Source organism: Epinephelus fuscoguttatus, linkage group LG11 (genome assembly GCF_011397635.1).
Source record: "Epinephelus fuscoguttatus linkage group LG11, E.fuscoguttatus.final_Chr_v1".
In the NCBI taxonomy this organism is placed as follows: Eukaryota; Metazoa; Chordata; class Actinopteri; order Perciformes; family Serranidae; genus Epinephelus; species Epinephelus fuscoguttatus.
Window position 1 is genome coordinate 15,293,465 of NC_064762.1, and position 18,406 is coordinate 15,311,870.

General features: G+C 41.2%; 2 protein-coding genes and 1 long non-coding RNA gene across 6 annotated transcripts in view; 1 reads left to right on the top strand and 2 right to left on the bottom strand.

Moving 5' to 3' along the window:
• The window catches only part of LOC125896772 (uncharacterized), a 29,141-nt gene extending 24,204 nt beyond the window's left edge, over positions 1–4,937 (bottom strand). For both annotated transcript variants that reach the window (XR_007450341.1, XR_007450340.1), the window contains exons 1-2: positions 4,672–4,937; positions 4,390–4,543 (exon numbers count right to left, since the gene is read on the bottom strand). This is a non-coding gene — a long non-coding RNA (uncharacterized LOC125896772). The remainder of the gene's footprint in view (positions 1–4,389; positions 4,544–4,671) is intronic.
• Positions 3,387–9,472, top strand: LOC125896771 (trans-L-3-hydroxyproline dehydratase). The gene is made up of 6 exons (XM_049589634.1): positions 3,387–3,446; positions 5,904–6,402; positions 6,476–6,645; positions 7,374–7,496; positions 7,580–7,717; positions 8,493–9,472. The coding sequence occupies exons 2-6, from the start codon at positions 5,925–5,927 to the stop codon at positions 8,616–8,618; spliced, it is 1,035 nt and encodes a 344-aa protein (XP_049445591.1). The 5' UTR covers positions 3,387–3,446; positions 5,904–5,924; the 3' UTR covers positions 8,619–9,472.
• A 69-nt stretch (positions 9,473–9,541) lies between these two features.
• LOC125896769 (disheveled-associated activator of morphogenesis 1-like) overlaps positions 9,542–18,406 on the bottom strand; it is a 75,723-nt gene continuing 66,858 nt past the window's right edge. For all 3 annotated transcript variants that reach the window (XM_049589630.1, XM_049589631.1, XM_049589629.1), the window contains 9 exons: positions 16,927–17,011; positions 16,498–16,604; positions 15,647–15,735; positions 14,820–14,988; positions 14,513–14,620; positions 14,366–14,426; positions 14,104–14,235; positions 11,494–11,664; positions 9,542–11,028 (listed from right to left, as the gene is read on the bottom strand). In XM_049589630.1, the coding sequence (XP_049445587.1) occupies positions 10,816–11,028; positions 11,494–11,664; positions 14,104–14,235; positions 14,366–14,426; positions 14,513–14,620; positions 14,820–14,988; positions 15,647–15,735; positions 16,498–16,604; positions 16,927–17,011 (1,135 nt within the window). In that variant the 3' untranslated portion in view covers positions 9,542–10,815. The remainder of the gene's footprint in view (positions 11,029–11,493; positions 11,665–14,103; positions 14,236–14,365; positions 14,427–14,512; positions 14,621–14,819; positions 14,989–15,646; positions 15,736–16,497; positions 16,605–16,926; positions 17,012–18,406) is intronic.

Consider the following 18,406-nt stretch of genomic DNA (forward strand, 5'->3'; position numbering starts at 1 on the left):
GACACTGCAGTCTGTTGATTGGTCAATAGCAGATAATCACTCAGGCCCAAGTTCTGGCTGTTTATACTGTGAAGAGTTTAAGTAAACTATATAAAATGAAAGGATGTTTTGCTTTCCTCTTGCAGCAGCTGTAGTCTGAGAATTTTTTTTAAACTACCTAAACTGACCTAGGGTCTAGGTACCATGTCTGAGCGGTTACTTTTGGTTCCAAAGGTATCATACTGAAAGTGTTTGGTGGAAACGGGGATGTACACTCTTTAATACTGCACGAGTTGCGTGAGACTTTGTAAAAATGGATGTTTTGATCTAGTTTTGCTGTTGATAAACGTGGCTGCCCTTTACTTAAATTCATTAAGAATTTTCTCCATTTTTGGATTCTTTAATCACCGTAGAGACATGCGGGAAAACCTGTATTCCTCCAATTTTTCTTTACAAATTCATCGTAACACAGATTGAGTAATGTATATTGAAATGATCATTTGGGGTGAAGTATTCCTTTAATTGTCAGTAGGGATGCACGATATTGGATTTTTTGATATCCGACATGCCGATATGTAACACCTCATTTGACCGATACTGATATCGACATATCCACTTTTTTCCCTACCTAATGTTGATGATCATCAAGTCTCTTCTGCACTGGAATTAACATCATATTATGCATGCACGCTCTTATCGTGACGGCCCACCAGCAGATGGAGACATAAAATACAATACTGTTCAATGTATGTAATATTCAATCATTGTGCAAATTAGGAAAAAGCATGTTGGCTGATTCTAAAAGCTCATTTTAAAGCCAACATTGACCAATAACAATGACATGCTATGTTATTGTGCATCCCTAACTGTCAGGTAATAAATACTATGTGCCTTACAATAACAAAGCCTCAGTCAGAGTTGTTTTGATGAGACATAATCAACTCTTTATGATTTTTCAGCACACCTTTTATAATATGTGTGTATACGTGTGTTAGTGTTTATCCATTTTTAGAATACAGTGGAGGACTTTCTCAGTTCCATCACTGCACTGTATTCATTTTGTGAACTGTTTAGAAACTCTTTTAAATTTGTGTTTTCCCATGCATGTGAAATAGGATTTGGAATGCAATGATGCCGGTTTAATAATAGATTTGTATTGTTATTTATTCATATGCTCAATTTTCTTGTGAAAGATTTATTTTCCTTAAACAAGATGTGAATTTTCAACAGGTTACTGCAGCAAACTAACTGTACGTTCTTTCAACTATTCTGCCTCTTGCTCAGGTATATTTGCTCTAATACTGAATTTAATTGTTTATTTCAGTATGAGTGAGTTTATCTTAATCTACTTGTAAGATTAGATAGTAATGCAAATAATGGGTTACTACACACCACTATGCAAATCTAAATGAACTGGCACCACACTTGGTGATGCAAACATTTGCTGTTGTTTATTCTGTTTTGGATAAAAATGATAACAATGATGTACATGAAAAAACAGCATGGTTACAGTGATGATGCTTTCTAATTTTCTGTGTGACTGCGAATCAGCTCAGTATGAACTGTGATGTAAGCATGTGACTGTCAGTTGATTCAGTACATCTATTTTATATCAGATGTATAAAGGAGGTTGCATGCATCCAGGGAACCTGTCAACAGTGAAATGAATAATGAAAACCGATGCCTGCTCACCATCTGTTGTTTAGTTGCCTCTGTCATGCGACACAGAAGTCAGTCTCTATGTAAATGCATTGAAAACTTCAACATGCAAACAGGCTTTATCTTACACATGTTTTTGTTGATGCAGGAAAGTCAAAACATATTTGTGAACATGAACAGCTGCGACAACCAAGTTCACTTTTCAGTTCTTTCTTCTTGTTTTTTTTTTTTTTTTTAAAAGATTGTTGTTGATTTATTTAATGGTTGACATTAGAGACAGAAAGGAAACGTGAAGGGCACAGGGAACAACAAAGGCGCCTACCTGGAATCATACACTCATCGGCCACTTAATTAGGTACATCTGTTCAACTGCTTGTTAACACAAACACCTAATCGGCCAATCATGTGGCAGTAGTTTAATGCATTTAGGCATGTAGACATGGTCAAGACCACCTGCTGAAGTTCAAACCCAGCATCAGAATGGGGAAGAAAGGAGGTTTAAGTGACTTTGAATGCGGCATGGTTGTTGGTGCCAGACGGGCTGGTCTGAGTATTTTCACACAACCATCTCTAGGGTTTACAGAGGATGGTCCGACAAAGAGAAAATATCCAGTGAGCAGCAGTTCTCTGGGTGAAAATGCCTTGTTGATGCCAGAGGTCAGAGGAGAATGGCCAGACTGGTTCAAGATGATAGAAAGGCAACAGTAACTCAAATAACCACTGGTTACAACCAAGGTCTGCAGAAGACCATCTCTGAACCAACAACACGTCCAACCTTGAAGCAGATGGGCTACAGCAGCAGAAGACCACACCAGGTGCCACTCCTGTCAGCTAACAACAGGAAACTGAGGCTACAGTTCACACAGGCTCACCAAAACTGGACAATAGAAGATTGGAAAAACGTTGCCTGGTCTGATGAGTCTTGATTTCTGCTGCTACATTCAGATGGTAGGGTCAGAATTTGGTGTCATGGATCCATCCTGCCTTGTATCAATGGTTCAGGCTGGTGGTGGTGGTGTAATGGCGTGGGAGATATTTTCTTGGCACACTTTGGGCCCCTTGGTACCAACTGAGCATGGTTTAAACACCACAGCCTACCTGAGTATTGTTGGTGACCGTGTCCATCCCTTTATGACCACAGTGTACCCATCTTCTGATGGCTACTTCCAGCAGGATAACGCACCATGTCACAAAGCTCTGATCATCTCGAACTGGTTTCTTGAACATGACAATGAGTTCACTGTACTCCAATGGCCTCCACAGTCACCAGATCTCAATCCAATAGAGCACCTTTGGCATGTGGTGGAACGGGAGATTCTCATCATGGACGTGCAGCCGACAAATGTGCAGCAACTGTGTGATGCTATCATGTCAATATGGACCAAAACCTCTGAGGAATGTTTCCAGCACCTTGTTGAATCTATGACACCAAGAATTAAGGCAGTTCTGAAGGCAAAAGGGGTCCGACCTGGTACTAGCAAGGTGTACCAAATAAAGTGGCCGGTGAGTGTATAGTCACATGTGGCACTGGCAGTCTTCACATCTCCTCTGGAAAATAATTCCTCTCCACTGACTGTTTTCCTCATCATTGGTGCTGATATGGCAATTGTAGCTTATAGATTACTTCTTAAAGCATGTTAATTAATATATTTACAGTATATTGAAAGTTTCATGCACGCAGCCCTCCACAACACAGGGTGGCACTAATGTCTCATTTTAGTGTCTTTGCAAACGGATATACGCCTGCGCAGAAAAAAAAGCGAGTGCTGCAGAAGTTTGAGCCAAAGTCCAGATAAGATCTAAAGCAGGTAAATACAATCATTTCAAGAGTTATATTAGTTTAATTAGCGACAGCATTTTACTGGAGAGTCACTAACGCCCTTAGCTCCGATTCTCATTCACGTCTATTGCAGCTGCCATAACTTCTAAAAGTCACTCTTTATTTAATGATCATTGGTTATGTGAATGCAGGGATGCATTGGGTTTACCATATGCATTTTCCAGACACTTAAGTCCGAGAGGTTTGGTTCAAAACTGCACAGCAATATTCTTTTTTCTTTCATCTGTGCTGACTGAAGTTTTTGTAGCCCAGAAACTCTGTTACACTTGATTTGTTTGCAGGGATTCTGCATGAAGACGATGCCAAAACAAGTTTAACAGAGTTAAAGCTACAGTCAACAGAGATGAAAGAAGAAGGAAAATTGTTGTTTAACTCTGCAGATTACTTCCCATACTTAATTGTCAGGGGAAAAATGTATAAATGAATGAATAAATGACTTTATTTCGAACCAAAAATAAATAAATAAAAAATTTAAAAAACAAACAAGACAAAGATAACAGTGTCAAAAAAGAAGTAGGTAGAGTAAAACTTAAATGTCCAAAAAATTCCCAAATTTATTTACAACTAACATGCAATTATTCCCAGTCATTTTACCCCCCAATTGAATAAATAAGTAATAAAGTCAGTTTATTTACTGGTTAATTACCCAGTTTATTTCCGGTAAAAAAAAAAAAAAAAGTATGTCAATGTATATCGAAATTTTATAATTAAAAACGAGCAGCAAGAGAGGTATAGCTCGATTACAGCTGGTAACATATTATATCAACAAATCAGTATTTTATAAAAACCTTTATTTTTTGTTATTCAATGATAACCAGTGGCGTTTTTAGGTGTTAAAATGATTGGGCAACAACTGCTGTGCATAAATACCAAACCAGAACACAGGTGATAACAGGTGACTGAGCACATACCTGTTCTCCTCAGTTTGCTGTTACGGTGCTCGAGTCCCGGTTTGTATGCGCTGCCAGATTTTACCAAGCTGTCCTGCTGTTTTTATGGTTGGCAGGTCTCTCAGAAATGTGCTTGAGATCCTGAAACACTGTTCTTGTCCAGGTACCAGCCTCTCTGAATAATAACACACACCGGAAGCAAAAAACAACAACAAAAAACCCCGTTGTCACTGAAAAGCTAAGCTAGCAGTTAGCCATTTTGTTCCCATAGAACCACTCTATGCTAATGCTAATTATGTTTACCTGCGGTTTGGTTTATAACATTATCCCGCGGCTAGAGGACACTGAAATGTCTTCCCACTATTCATTTAAGTTCTCGCAATATAAGTTGACCGCGGCTACTATCTTCTTTAAAAGAACCGTTAACTTCCGACAACTACGGACATCTCTTAGCAAATAGCAGAGGGGCAACGGCCAATCAGCTTGGGGCATGCGCAGTGATGTTTTCCCTGGAAGTAGCATTGAAGCTAACCTCCTGAAACCTGAACTTTTGTTTGGTATTCTTTTTTTTTTAAACTTTTCTTAGGTATTTTGGCTCAGTGGGACCCGATAAGTATAGAAAAAGTTAAGTTGTCAACGATAATTACGTCCAAATCACCTCAAACAAGACGACATAAAGTCCCAATGTCTTCAAACAAGACGATAATAAAGTCCTAATGTCTTCAGTGGAGTACTTCCTAGTTAGCAGTATCTTATCTTGTTACTGTTGCTAAAATTGGACAAATTTGTTGTCGAATCAAACTTTGAACATTATTAATCATAAATAAGTGAACAAGTTTCAGCCATAAAATGTGATCAGGTTTTGGACTTTGTCCACTTCTGTGTCGGGGTCAGCTGCAGACTGATTTGGCAGAGATGGCTGCCATCTTGTTTTTTCATGGATTAGTGTATTGTGCTCTTACTACCACTAGATGGCACAAAAAAGTGTCCACAGACGAGGACAACAGGTCTAAGTTAAGTATAATGAAGTATAAGGTCACGTAAACCCAAAACATGATGTACTTATATGAGGATGCAGGGTCTCAGGAGGGTATCCCGGTTTCAAAGTATACCCTGATATAAAAGTTGACGGTTATAATACTGTGTACATTTGCTTACAGCAATAACCCTTCTGTTTTCATGCCTTTCAGAGTCGTTCTGACTTATAATATTATAAATTCTGAGATACCGTGACACCGCAATATTTTCTGAGACTGTTATTGTACTATGAAAATTCTCATATCATTGCAGCCCTACATGTGAGGTACTTGACATTGCCAGTTTGGGGGTATCCCTGAATTTATAAGAAGTCTACTGGGTATCACATTTAAAACACAATTTTAAAACTATCATCAGCCACTGACCCTTAAAATTGTACAATAATGATGAATTACAGAAGCAACCAACCTTTTATTTGTCATGCGTAAATCTACAATATTGATCATTAAAGATGTTAGAAAACTTTCTGATAAAGCTTTTTTTTTTATTTTTAATAGTTTGTTAAATTCAGCACAGAGATGGAGATGCAGCTTCCACCTCATGAGGGAGCCGAGCTCTCTGTGGTCGACATGCACACAGGTGGAGAGCCTTTACGGATCATCCACAGCGGCTACCCTGAGGTCAAAGGTGACAGCGTGCTCTCCAAACGCTGCTATGTCCGGGAACACCTGGATCACCTCAGGAGGGTGCTGATGTACGAGCCACGGGGACACTACGACATGTATGGAGCCCTGATCGTGGACAGTGAGATACCTGAGGCTGATCTGGGGGTGCTGTTCATGCACAACGAGGGGTACAGCACCATGTGCGGACATGCTGTCATCGCACTGGGACGCTATGCCGTGGACTACAAACTGGTGAAAGAACCAAAGTCACCAGAGACTGAAGTGAACATCCACTGTCCCTGTGGGCTGGTGAAGGCGTTTGTGGAGTACTCGGGTGGTAAAACAGGAGGAGTGAGGTTTCTCAGCGTGCCAGCGTTCGCCTTCGCTACAGGTAGGACACTCACCCCGAAGAATTTCCTGGTGTTTTTATATTCCGCAGGATTCACTAAATGACTCTCCACCAGATGTGACGGTGACAGTGGAGAGGTTTGGTGATGTGACGGTTGACATCAGCTATGGTGGAGCCTTCTACGCCTTTGTAGATGCCCAAAGGTTTGGCCTCGATGTGACCAAGTCCAGGACTCGAGATCTGGTGGATGCAGCCACAGCAGTGACCAACGCTGTCAAAGCTCAGGTAACATGTTCAGGTTGTGCAGCTGACAGGAAATAAGAAATGCTGTGTTAAACTATTCAACACGGTATTATCAGTGCAGATGCAGAAACTTCTTTTTTCATTACACAATGTTTGTGGAAAGAGTTTGGCCATAGTTCTCTGCCTGAAACCAGTGGATTGCACCCTCCGGGTTGGGAGAGTTACTGAGTTCAAATATCTTGGGGTCTTGGTCATGAGTGAGGGTAGAATGGAGTGTGAGATGGATCGGTGGTTTGGTGCGGCTTCTGTAGTGATGCGGGCACTGTGCCGGACTTTAGTGGTGAAGAGGGAGCTGAGCCGGGAGGCAAAGCTTTCGATTTACTGGTCCATCTACGTCCCAACCCTCACCTGTGGTCATGAGTTCTGGGTAGTGACTGAAAGAATGAGATCGCAAATACAACTGGCCGAAATGAGTTTCCTCTGTAGACTGGCTGGGCTAAGCCTTAGAGATAGGTTAAGGAGCTCAGACATCCGGAGGGAGCTCGGAGTAGAGCCGCTGCTCCTTCCTGTCGAAAGGCGTCAGTTGAGGTGGTTCGGGCATCTGATCAGGGGATCTCCTCGGCCCCCATGACCCAGCCCCGGATAGATGAAGGTAAAGATAAAAATGGATAGATAGATATTTGGAGTTGGACACATTTGGCCACGTTGCATATGTTGATTTCGCAGCTTAGTTGTCAGTCTTGATGTATTTTTGTCTTATTCTCTCCTAGGTGAAGTTGCACCACCCAACCAGTGATGACCTGGCCTTCCTCTACAGCACCATCCTCACTGACGGCAAAGATAATTATTCCTCTGATCCCACTGCTAACATCTGTGTGTTTGCTGAAGCTCAGGTATTTTTCGGACACCTTTTTGTTTGACGCTATGAGGAAAGCTATCTGAAACCTGGCTTTAACTGGTTTAAACATGTTCTCAGGTGGACCGGAGCCCCACTGGTTCTGGTGTGACAGCCCGAGTGGCTCTTCAGTATCACAAAGGTCTCATCCAGCTGAACCAGACCAGGACATTTCAGAGTGGAGCCACTGGATCCCAGTTCACAGGGAAAGCTGTTGAGGTACCAGAGTTTCTTTTAGTGCCCCTGCTCTGGCCCCACCCTGCATGTGTGCTGATAAGATGTTAATAGGTAACTTCGGTATTTTTCAACTTGGACCCTGTTTTCCCACGTTTTTACGTATGTCTAAGTGACTCTTTTGAACAACGATTTATTAAACTGGTTCAGGTTTGAGCGAGAGCACTGCAGCCAGCAGTGCTCGTTTTTGCCACTGACAGGCTCAAATTGTTATAAGTGTCTGACAACAATTTGGAAAGGATCCCTACAGAGATACAGAGATAGACCTTTTTATTAAAGAGTAAGATCCTTTTTATGTAAGCAGCTGCAAAGTCGCAATCGCCAAACCCACCAGACTCCGTTTAAACAAACAGTAAAAAGCTAAACAATCTGAGCCAGTCAGTGGCAAAAACAAGCACTTTGAGTAGGCGTAAACTGACACAAATGTGCACACAGCCTGTTTTGACCTAATTCAAAAAGTTTTGTTCTCATCAGTCACTTAGACACAAGAAAATGGGGAAATAGGGTCCAGGTTGAAAAATACAGAAAGTTCCCTTGATGACATATGCCATGATGACACACACAGTCTCACAAGCTATTAATAATGATATTATACTTTTCTATGACTTACGGCTGACAAGAACCTTTTTAATAATGTCGACTTTTGTCATTGACGTTTTACTATTGTTACAAAAGTACTTTGGTTTATAACTAAAAATACAACTTACAAACTTCTGTTCACAGAGGCATGTCTGTGATTCTCTTCTGTGTTTCTGCTCAGGAAACCAAGTGCGGAGACTTCAAGGCTGTAGTGGTGGAAGTTGCCGGCAGAGCTTTTTACACTGGAGTGTCACGCTTTGTGCAGGAGCCAGACGACAAGCTGACACATGGTTTTCTGCTGAAGTGAGACTCGATTACAGGTGTTATTAAATATGGTTATACGTAACAAAATTCTTTTTTTTTTAAACATTAGTCATAAGGTGCTTTTTTAACGCACAGACTCAGTCATCACTCTTGACCCACTAGAAGTGTGCAGCGGTGCGTGTTTCTTGTGAGACTTTGCCCTCTGCCTGTATGTTCTTGTCTTTTTATTTTCTCTGTGGATGTTTTAAGGCGTGTGCCCCTAGAGTGCTCAGGGGTCGTTAGAGCTTTGTAAAAAGGTAACGACCAGGTGCCAGACCTTGAGCAGCAGGCATCCCCAGGGACAAAGTGCTGAAAACCCCCACAAATATAGTGAGGCAAACCAAATGAGAGTGAAGCTGGCGTTATCCTGTTAGGGGCCACAGGGGGCTGGAGCCTATCCCAGCTGACACTAGGCAAGAGGCGGGGTACACCCTGGACAGGTCACCAGACTATCACAGGGCTGACACATAGAGACAGACAACCATTCACACTCACATTCACATCTATGGGCAATTTAGAGTCACCAATTAACCTGCATGTCTTTGGACTGTGGGAGGAAGCTGGAGTACCTGGAGAAAACCCATGCTGACACGGGGAGAATCTGCAAACTCCCCCACCCCGTGTTTGAACTAGGAATTCTTTTGCTGTTAGGGAACAATGCTAACCACTGCACCACCATGCTGCACATAAAAAAATGAGACAGTCACAGTCAAGTATTCTGTTCAATAGCAGTTACAGACCACTAGATGGAGCTCTCAGTCTGCTGTCTATCAGAGTCTTTGAAGATTAAGATTCTTCAGTCCTTTTTTTCTACGTGCATTCATTCCTGTTCATAGTCACGGTGCTAATAAACAATTTTCTGACTCCATGTAAATGTTGTGTAAGAATTCATTCAAGTGCATGTGCTTAAATACAAAAACTCATGACTGTTTTCTCCCATTTATTATTATCAGGTCATTGTACAATGGAAGGCAATATTTAAATTATAAAAGTCCAATGGAGGTGTTTGACACTGGATGGATTCACACAGCTGAGGGGACAAATTCAACATGTGATGTTTCCTGCAAGAACGAAAACATCACATGTGGGTCACACACAGATTTTTTTTTTGTTTTCTTTGTTTATTTTGCAGTGTGAATCCAGCCAGTGTTCAGAAAACATATTTCAACTATTCAATAAAAACATAAAGGAGGGCACTCCCTTCACAGGAGGAGAAACAAGTGTATTGCATTGACTGGGTATTGTTTTAATGTCATTTAGCATAGTAATTATCATGGATTTATATGTGCATGTGTACCAAGCACGCAACCTTATATATAGATATATGTAATCTATGACACGAGTGTCCACACTTGTTGAGAAATTGCAGATTAGGCCCAGGCCTTTGAGAGTACCCACTCAACAATTAAAACAACAGAGTTAAGGCCAGCTCTTAACAGGAAAAGGTTCAAATAAAACATACAGTGATCAGATATATAAATGCTGCACGTCAATAATGATGAATAGAAAAGAAAACTGCTGTGTCGCCTGCGGTCAAAACCACGTCTGTCTAACGACGCAGCGTCTCAGTCCCATGATGGTTCTGACTGCAGGAGAAGGTCAGCGACAAGGGGAAGTTCAGATTCAGTCTTTCTCCAAAAAAAAAATCATCTCTTGGACAGCTCAGGCATGAAAGCAGCCTCGCTCCATCTATGAAATCAGTCCGTACAAAATGGCCCCTTCTGTTTTTTAATGGAATCATCTTCCTGTTTGGATCAAGCAACGAGCCCTGAAGGAGTCTGCTAGCTGCACATTTCACTCTGTGCATAGATTCTGACGTACAAAACAGCACAGAACGGTTCCTATCAAACAAGCGTGAGCATCTCTTACACGTTGAAGGAAACTCTTCTCCAGCTGGGAACACGTCCTGCTCCTGCACGACAACTTGTTAAAATATCACCAGCCTGATCCTCCAGAGGGAATTATCTCATTTGGTCGTTAAAAACAACTTTTGGCTTCTGCTCCGTTTAACATCAAGACTTCAGAGGATGAAAGGTCTGAACATGTTGTGCTGTGTGTGGCTCTGCGGCGATGATGCAAGGCCGAGCTGGGTGGGAACGGAGGAGGGTGCGGAGGAATGTGCGTGTCAGTTCGACCCAGAGGGAAACTAATGATGAGCCGGGGTGGGCGAGCAAAACAAGGACGACGACCTCGACCTCCGCTTAGAAGTTGAGCTTTGTGACTGGTCTCTCTCTGCTCGCGTCTGTGGCCTGGCTGTTGATGCGCTTGCGGTTGCGTTTCATCTTGGACAAGTCCTTGTCGAAGACCTCTCCTGATCGCAGCGCTGACACCAAGTCGTCAAATTCGCCACCATCGTCCTCCCCGTTGGCCTTCGCTTTCCGGGCCTTTCGCTCCTTTTCTCTCTGCTCTTTCAGCTGGTGACACAGAAACAAAAACTACTGTGTTAATAAAGATTCTCTCTGAATTCATTAACTGTTGCATCACAGAAATAGTTTCACATTTTTGGGAAATACACTTATTTAAATTTAACAGCTTTACAGGTGCATTTTGGTCAGACAGAGCAAGGCTAGCTGTTTCTCCTTTTGCCCTTTTCCATACACACGCTGGCTTGGCTTGACCCTGTTTGACTCAGCACCCCAGTCCAGCACAGCAGGGACTTATGCCCCCTTGAAGGTGTGGCTTTAACTGATGATGTGCTTTTGCTTGTGAACCAATGGAACATTTTCCCTGCTGGTGTTGTGCTCTTAATCTTTATTGTACAGTTGTCAGAATTCTAAAATTTTCTTTAAGCACTGCACAAACCTACGTTGGATTATACCCCACGGTGTAAACACTTTCTGATTCTTTTCATGGTATGTAAACAGTGAACGATCACACACCTGAGCTTCCATTTTGGCCCTGCGCTCCTCCTCCTCTTTGCGTTTTCGCATGTTCTCGTTCTCCTGCTGAGCCTCGGCGAACGACTGCAGGAACTGGTCAAAGATGCCGAAGAACTCATCTGGCTGCATCTTACCGGCATCCTCACCAAAGTGCTTTACTGCCCTCAGGAACTGTGGGAGCAAAGAGAAAGGGGGCACACAGGGATTAGATTAACAACAGGACACAGTGGAACCATGTTTATCTCCGTCTTTGACTGTTTTACAGGAGACTCATTAGGTCGCAGCTCTTTGAAATAAGAGCAGGGGCACCAGTAGTCGGGGCTTTGAAGCCTATGTTAACCCAAATCTGACCAGCTACTGATTACAGCTGAGGCCAGAGACTGGAGCCAGAGCCCAAATTAAGGCAACGTGTTTGTTGAGTGTTGTTCACAGTAAGTTAAAAGGGACAACATCCAGATGTGAGCTCATGCTGAGAACACACACCTTCTGAGATGTGTAGAGATCTGCTGATGACACGCAAACTGTCAGGTGGAGCAAAAATGCATTCAACTGATTCATTAACTATTACTTCATTAATGTGCAGTGCATTCAGATGTGATGCGTTTTTTACGTCCTCACAACAGGACTCGATGTCTGTGACAAAAATGCCCTTAAATGTCACTTTTCTTGTATATCTTGGTATTTACGCACTTACACTCAAACCAGATGCAAGGAGCTGTTTAAAGGGTCGGCATGTTCTCTGGTTCCTGATCACAAGCACAGAGGACCACTGTAAACACTCTCAAATATTTAACCGTGGGACACTGTAAATGATTCACAGAAACTAATGGCTGCCATGTGACTAGCTGAGCACTTGGGTCAATGGAGCACACTATAGGGTGAAAAACATGCTCAGAGCTACAAATTCAGCATCGATACATGTGGACAGATGCATCAATTAAACTTCAGGGTGTGATACTCCTGTCGAAATGGAAATACACTCAGGTTTCTGGTCATAGAAGGCCTGTTTTTGCTAAAATGGCTGTTTCTTTTTTTGCTTTGGTATGACACATTAGCCATGAGGTTTCCTGATGTGAGACAGAATTGTCAACCCGTTACGCTCCATTTCCATCTTCAGTCAACTGGAACTCCGTGGGGTGGGCGAATTCAAAGGTCCAGACCCAGGCAAGCCATCAGGAAGAACTTATTCTAATTTTCAAACAGGCCACCCACACTAAAATCTAAGTTTGACAAAAGCATTCACAAAAGGACATGTTAGCAGGGGAGGGTAGTAAAGTGTAGCAAGAAACACACGATTAAAAAAGTATGTTTTTTAAACTGTACTTCTAATCTTTAATTGAGTATATCTTTGAGCCAGAAATATATTTTTTACTTCACTACAATGCCGTTAAAACCTCTGTTAAAACTGGCAGATTAATCAATGGATGCACCCTACACTAAAATGAGAGTGTTGCTCCAATAAATAGAGCCCTAGAGATGAACACGTTTCCACAAATAACTGTTGAGTTAAGTTATGATTGGTCATCAGACGAGGCCAAAGGGGAGGAAAGAAGCCTCCAGGTGTGCTCATATGACACCAGCCGATGTCGCAGCATTGTCTGATCAAGCTGTTAAAGGTCTGGTGTGTGGGATTTAGTGGCATCTAGTGGTGAGGTTGCAGACTGCGACCAACTGAAACCTCTCCCATGTGCCAGCCATGTAGGAGAACTACAGTGCCTGTCGCAAAAACCTGAGTGGCCCTACATTGAACCACTGTTTGTCAGCGAACTCTGTGAAGGAGGACTCGCTTATTATATAGATATATATAGCTCATTCTCAGGATTCTTAGGGTGCTTTTAGACCTAGAGTCTTCAAGAAGGTCTCAGTCCGGTTGTTTTGGTGCGCACCTGAGTGCAATTGCTGTGTTCACACCTGCCCAAACGAACTGCACTTCGATTGAACCGAACCAAACAAACAGGTCAGGTGTGAAAGCACCTTTAGTTTCGGGTTATTATTGACTAATAAAAACATAGGTATTAATACTATGTTCCATTACACCAGTATACCCCCATAAATCCCTCACACATGCCACCAAAGTGACTGTTAACACTTGCTGAGCCGGCCTTTTATGCTTTGATGAACCGGCCTTCTATGCTTTAGTAAAAACAAAAGCGTTGTTTTTTTGCACTGGCAAAATACACCTTTAAAAAATGGAAAATAAAATGCACTTTTAGTGATTTATTAAGCAGGTACTTTTTTTACTTTTACTTGAGTGGGTTTCTCAACGTTAATGTTCACTTTTTCTTGAGTAATTTCTTATGTACTTCTGAGTTTCTGATTTTCAGTTCTCTCCCCACCATTGCATGTTCGGTTGAATGTGTAAAATAATATCCCCCGCCTCTGTTCCTGGTTTTCTCTTTTGACCTGCACACATGGCAACAAGCAGACCGACCAATAAAGAGTCAGAAGTGCTGTGGCAGGAAGCTGAAACACTTCACTCCTGCTGTGAGCTTCCTAACAAAGGTGACTGATGAGGTCAACAAGGCGTGTAGAAACAGCTGCGCCGGGAGGAAATGGGATGCAGGCTCTCTGTGTCTATAAGTGAAAGTGGTGCCGTCCGCCGTAACTTACCAGCTCCTTGGCCTCAGTGAGGGAGTCCTCCACGTCGGAGAAGCTGAAGCTGGCCACGGTGATGAACTGACTCACCACCGACACAAACTTGTCACCCAGCTCCTGCGGTCGCTTCTTCTGGTACTCCAGCTCCTGTGAGTCAAAGTGATCCAGGAGAGGAAGTTAAAGTACAAATAAAAAGGACACTGAACCTGTTCTAAACATTGTATAACAGTACAGCTGATACATAACATGTATTATGTCATAGATCTTTGTGACTCACACTCTCCACGCTTTTCAAGCCACTGCGCAGGTTGCCGATATCTTTTTCCAGCTCAGTCATGCTGCGAAAAATAAAAAGCGATGGTTAAACACAAAATGAAAACCACACAATAGTCATGCAGCAGATTCTCTCCGCAGCTCCACCTACTTGACTTTGGCTGCCTCGGGGAGACTCTTCAGATCCTCCTGGAACATCAGCACTTTGGGGTATTTCTTCTCCAGGATGGTGATCAGGTAGTGCAGGAGAGTGATGTTTCTGCAAACACACAGACGCGCACACACATTGAGGCGGACCAACCTTCAAGGCAGTGAATGTGTCAAACATGCAGTATATATTGCTTTTATTATGTAAGCTCAGATATGAATAACCATATGGAGTTTTATTCACATCACATTCCCTCTTTCCAGATGTGACTTTTATATATATATTTCATGCAGCTGAAAAATGTTCTTACTTGTCGATACTGGATTTGGTATCAGCGATTTTGTTGAGTGAAGACACCTTGAAGCCGTAAGCGTTGCCCCTCTGACCCTTGTTCATGAAGTTTCCAAACGCCAGCACCACCTCCAGCAGCTGCTTCATGCTCTTGCTCTGTAGAATTTCCTTGGATGCCCTCGACAGAGCTGAGATGGGAAAATGGGAAGAAAATATATGTTTTTAAGATAAGATAAGACAGGATAAGATAAAAAATATAAATAATAATAATGATAATATTAAATATATATATATATATATATATATATATATATATATATATATATATATATATATATATATATATATATTTGTATATTTTTTATTATTATTTATATTTTACTTTAAATATATAAATATATATATATTTCATTTTACAGTAAAAAATTTGTTAATTATGATACAACAATAATTACTATTATTAATGATAATAATAAAAAATAAACGTAAACAAGGAAACAAAATTAATGAAATAAATATCACATACGTTCTCTTAAAATTATATTACTGTAAAAAGACGTACAGTCCACTTTATGCAGATAAATAATTTAAACATAAAAGAATATAAATCTATTGCTATCTATATAATTACCAATGTAGATAAAAGCATATTAAACAGTTAAAGTCTGTGTATGTGGATGTTTTAGGGAATTAAAGTTGATTTATTTTTAGATTTTGGTAACTTGGCAGATATAAAAATGTAAAAACATAAAACATTAAAATTTTAGAGGCTGTCAGAGACGACTACAGAGACTTTCAATGGCAAGAAAAAAGGAATTAAAAAAAAAAAAAAAAAACTTTCCCCACCTTCAACTTTGGGTTTGATCTCCGCTATCCTCTCTGCAAACTTCTTCTTGAAATATAAGGACTGCAGCCTCTGCTGGTAGTGGTTTATTCTGGACGGGGGATGGAAAATGCGAGTAAGAGGAGAACGAAAATAGACAAAAAAATAATAAATTATAAACAGGGAAATCCACGAATTTAGACAAAAGCCACAAACATGGACATTGTGCTCGAGCAAAATAAAGCAAGACGCCTGTGTGCTCAGTAAATTATACATATAAAGCTGCGGTAACGAAGCTTATTTTTGGCAGCGTTTCTCATTGTGGCTTAAAAACCCACTGACTTTGCAGCTAATGAATACCAGAGTGACATCTGTCCTCCAGTCCACTGTGGGCTCTAATGACGAGAGAAGAAACTGGCAAACTGCGGTGAATGATTAAAAACAAACAAAACAGTAACTTTATTAATTTACTGACACGTACGCCTTTATTATCAGGAGCACCAGTTATTTTAGTTTTGTGTTCTTTAGCTGGTTTTAATGTATTTATTCAGTCAGTGGCCGAGTTGTGACACGTTTCCTTTGTTCCTTTTATCTCACAGGACTCATGTCATTACTGTTATTACATTACAGGCTCCATTTATTCACCAACACCATTAAGAGTGATTCACATATTCAGCCATTGTTCTCTGCTGAGTGGAAACCCATGTGTCGTTTCACTTATCTGCCGTGACTGAGAGGAAACAATGGCTATTGTTTGTCAGCAGATCTGGTCTGCAGAGTGCTGCACCGACCTGAAGCTGTCACGTCTGAGGTTAATATCTGTTTAATACAGAGTTAAAAAGGTGACACGTGAGAGGGAAAAACTGTAAAGTACCTGCTCATCTCATAGAGGAAGCGGTCGGGTTTTGCCATGCGGTCGAGCTCGTGTTTGTGCTCCTCCAGGAGATCCACATCGCTCTTCTCTGGGATGAACTTCAGCAGCTGGTGAGGGAGGAAAAATCTCTTTAATTTACATTTCAAATATTCACCTGAGGGTAAATGGAGCTAAATCTCTGATGTCATAACTCGTGCCTCTCTCCACTGCAAAATCCCAAAAAACCTTCTTTAACACAATAAACTGTTATCAGAGTTTTAGCTGATGTTTGTTATCCTGAACAGATTTAGCAATGACTCAGACAACATGGATAAATGGTGTAGGAAAGTGATGCTGACAGGCACGAATTCACTCTGCTGATATTTTCACTGAGCACTCAAAGTGTAATCACTCAACGAAGCACATCTGATTCATCATTCATTAGAGTACCTGCTCCAGCATGTCTTTGGGAAGGTCCTCCTGTTCGTCCATGGTTAAAATGGCTCTCTTGATCTCCTCATTTGAAAGCTTCAGCCTGCAGCAGACAACAGATAGATTGTTAAACACATCACTTTAGTTATCCTTGAGACAGATATTGAGACAGATTTTAGTTACAATTAAATCATCACACTCAGAAATATTTAGCACTTTATTTGTGCTTATAATGGCACATTAATTGATTTGATGTGGTCTGGCACTAGTTTCCTGCAGATTATCCTAGTAATGAAGATGTACTGTGGTGGGTGTGGTCGAGGGTTGTGGGAGAGCCCTGTTTGCTTATGTGTGCTGTTTTTATGTCACTTTATTATGTGTTTGTTTTATTGATTTTATATTTTTGGGTTCAAGCCCAGATAGCTGATTTAGCACTGGTTTATTCTTATTTCTAGTCCTAAATGTTTGTGCATTTCAATGAGATGGTTCATCTTAGAGAGATGACATTTTCACTGGTGACTCGAAATCATGATCAAATGCTGTCCAAGAAATATGACCCCAATCAGCCAAACAGGGGCGCTGTAATTGAAGGTCAAAATTTTGAACACTGGAAAGTCATAACTCTTGTGCTGTGGATCCCATTTACGCAAAACCTGGTACAGACATCATCTACACTCACTGCAGTTAGCCTCCAGGACCTTTTAAGTCAGCTTGATGAGATTTTCTGCCTTATTAAATTATTTAAAGACAAATTTTTGAGACATCCTCCTATACCAATGGTTCCCAACTGGTCCAGCCACAGGGTCCACGTTTCTCCTTAGTCACTGGTTCAAGGTCCACACAGTTTAATAAATTCAGCATCATATTTGCATTTGGCCATGTCATTGAGCTAGTTTGCTGTCTCTGTTAATCACCTGTTCATTAGTCACTCACTCTACAGCAGGAAACAGCACTTCAAAATAAAAGCTCTGTGCCAGAAATTTACTCTAGTCTAAAACAAAGTGTGTTTTTTACAAACTTATCCCATCCGTGAGTCACTTGCGGTCCAATTTAGAATGGACCCATGACCCACTTTTGGGAACCACTGTCTTTAACCGTACGTCCAGCTGCTACCAAATTCTCTGTAGATGCTTATTGGACAAAGCTTATCAAAAGTTTCATAAAGCTTGTTGATATCTCACTGCATTTCAAAGATGTTTACCTAAGAAATTCAAAAAGGGCGTGGCTGAGCATATAAATAGACCTAACTCCACAACAGTTTGACAAATCATCATGAAACCTGCAGGATTTGTGTCATAACAATGTTGAACCATGTGAGTACAATTACATTGAAATCAATCAACATGAGATGTCACCAGTTCATTCGCAAAAACTTTGGCCATGAATCGGTGAGAGTTTGTCTGAACATCACCAAACTCAGTGGATATTTTTAATTAAGCTGTTAAAGCATGTCCCCAAAATGTTTTCGCTATTGACCAATAGGGGGTGATGGTGCTGC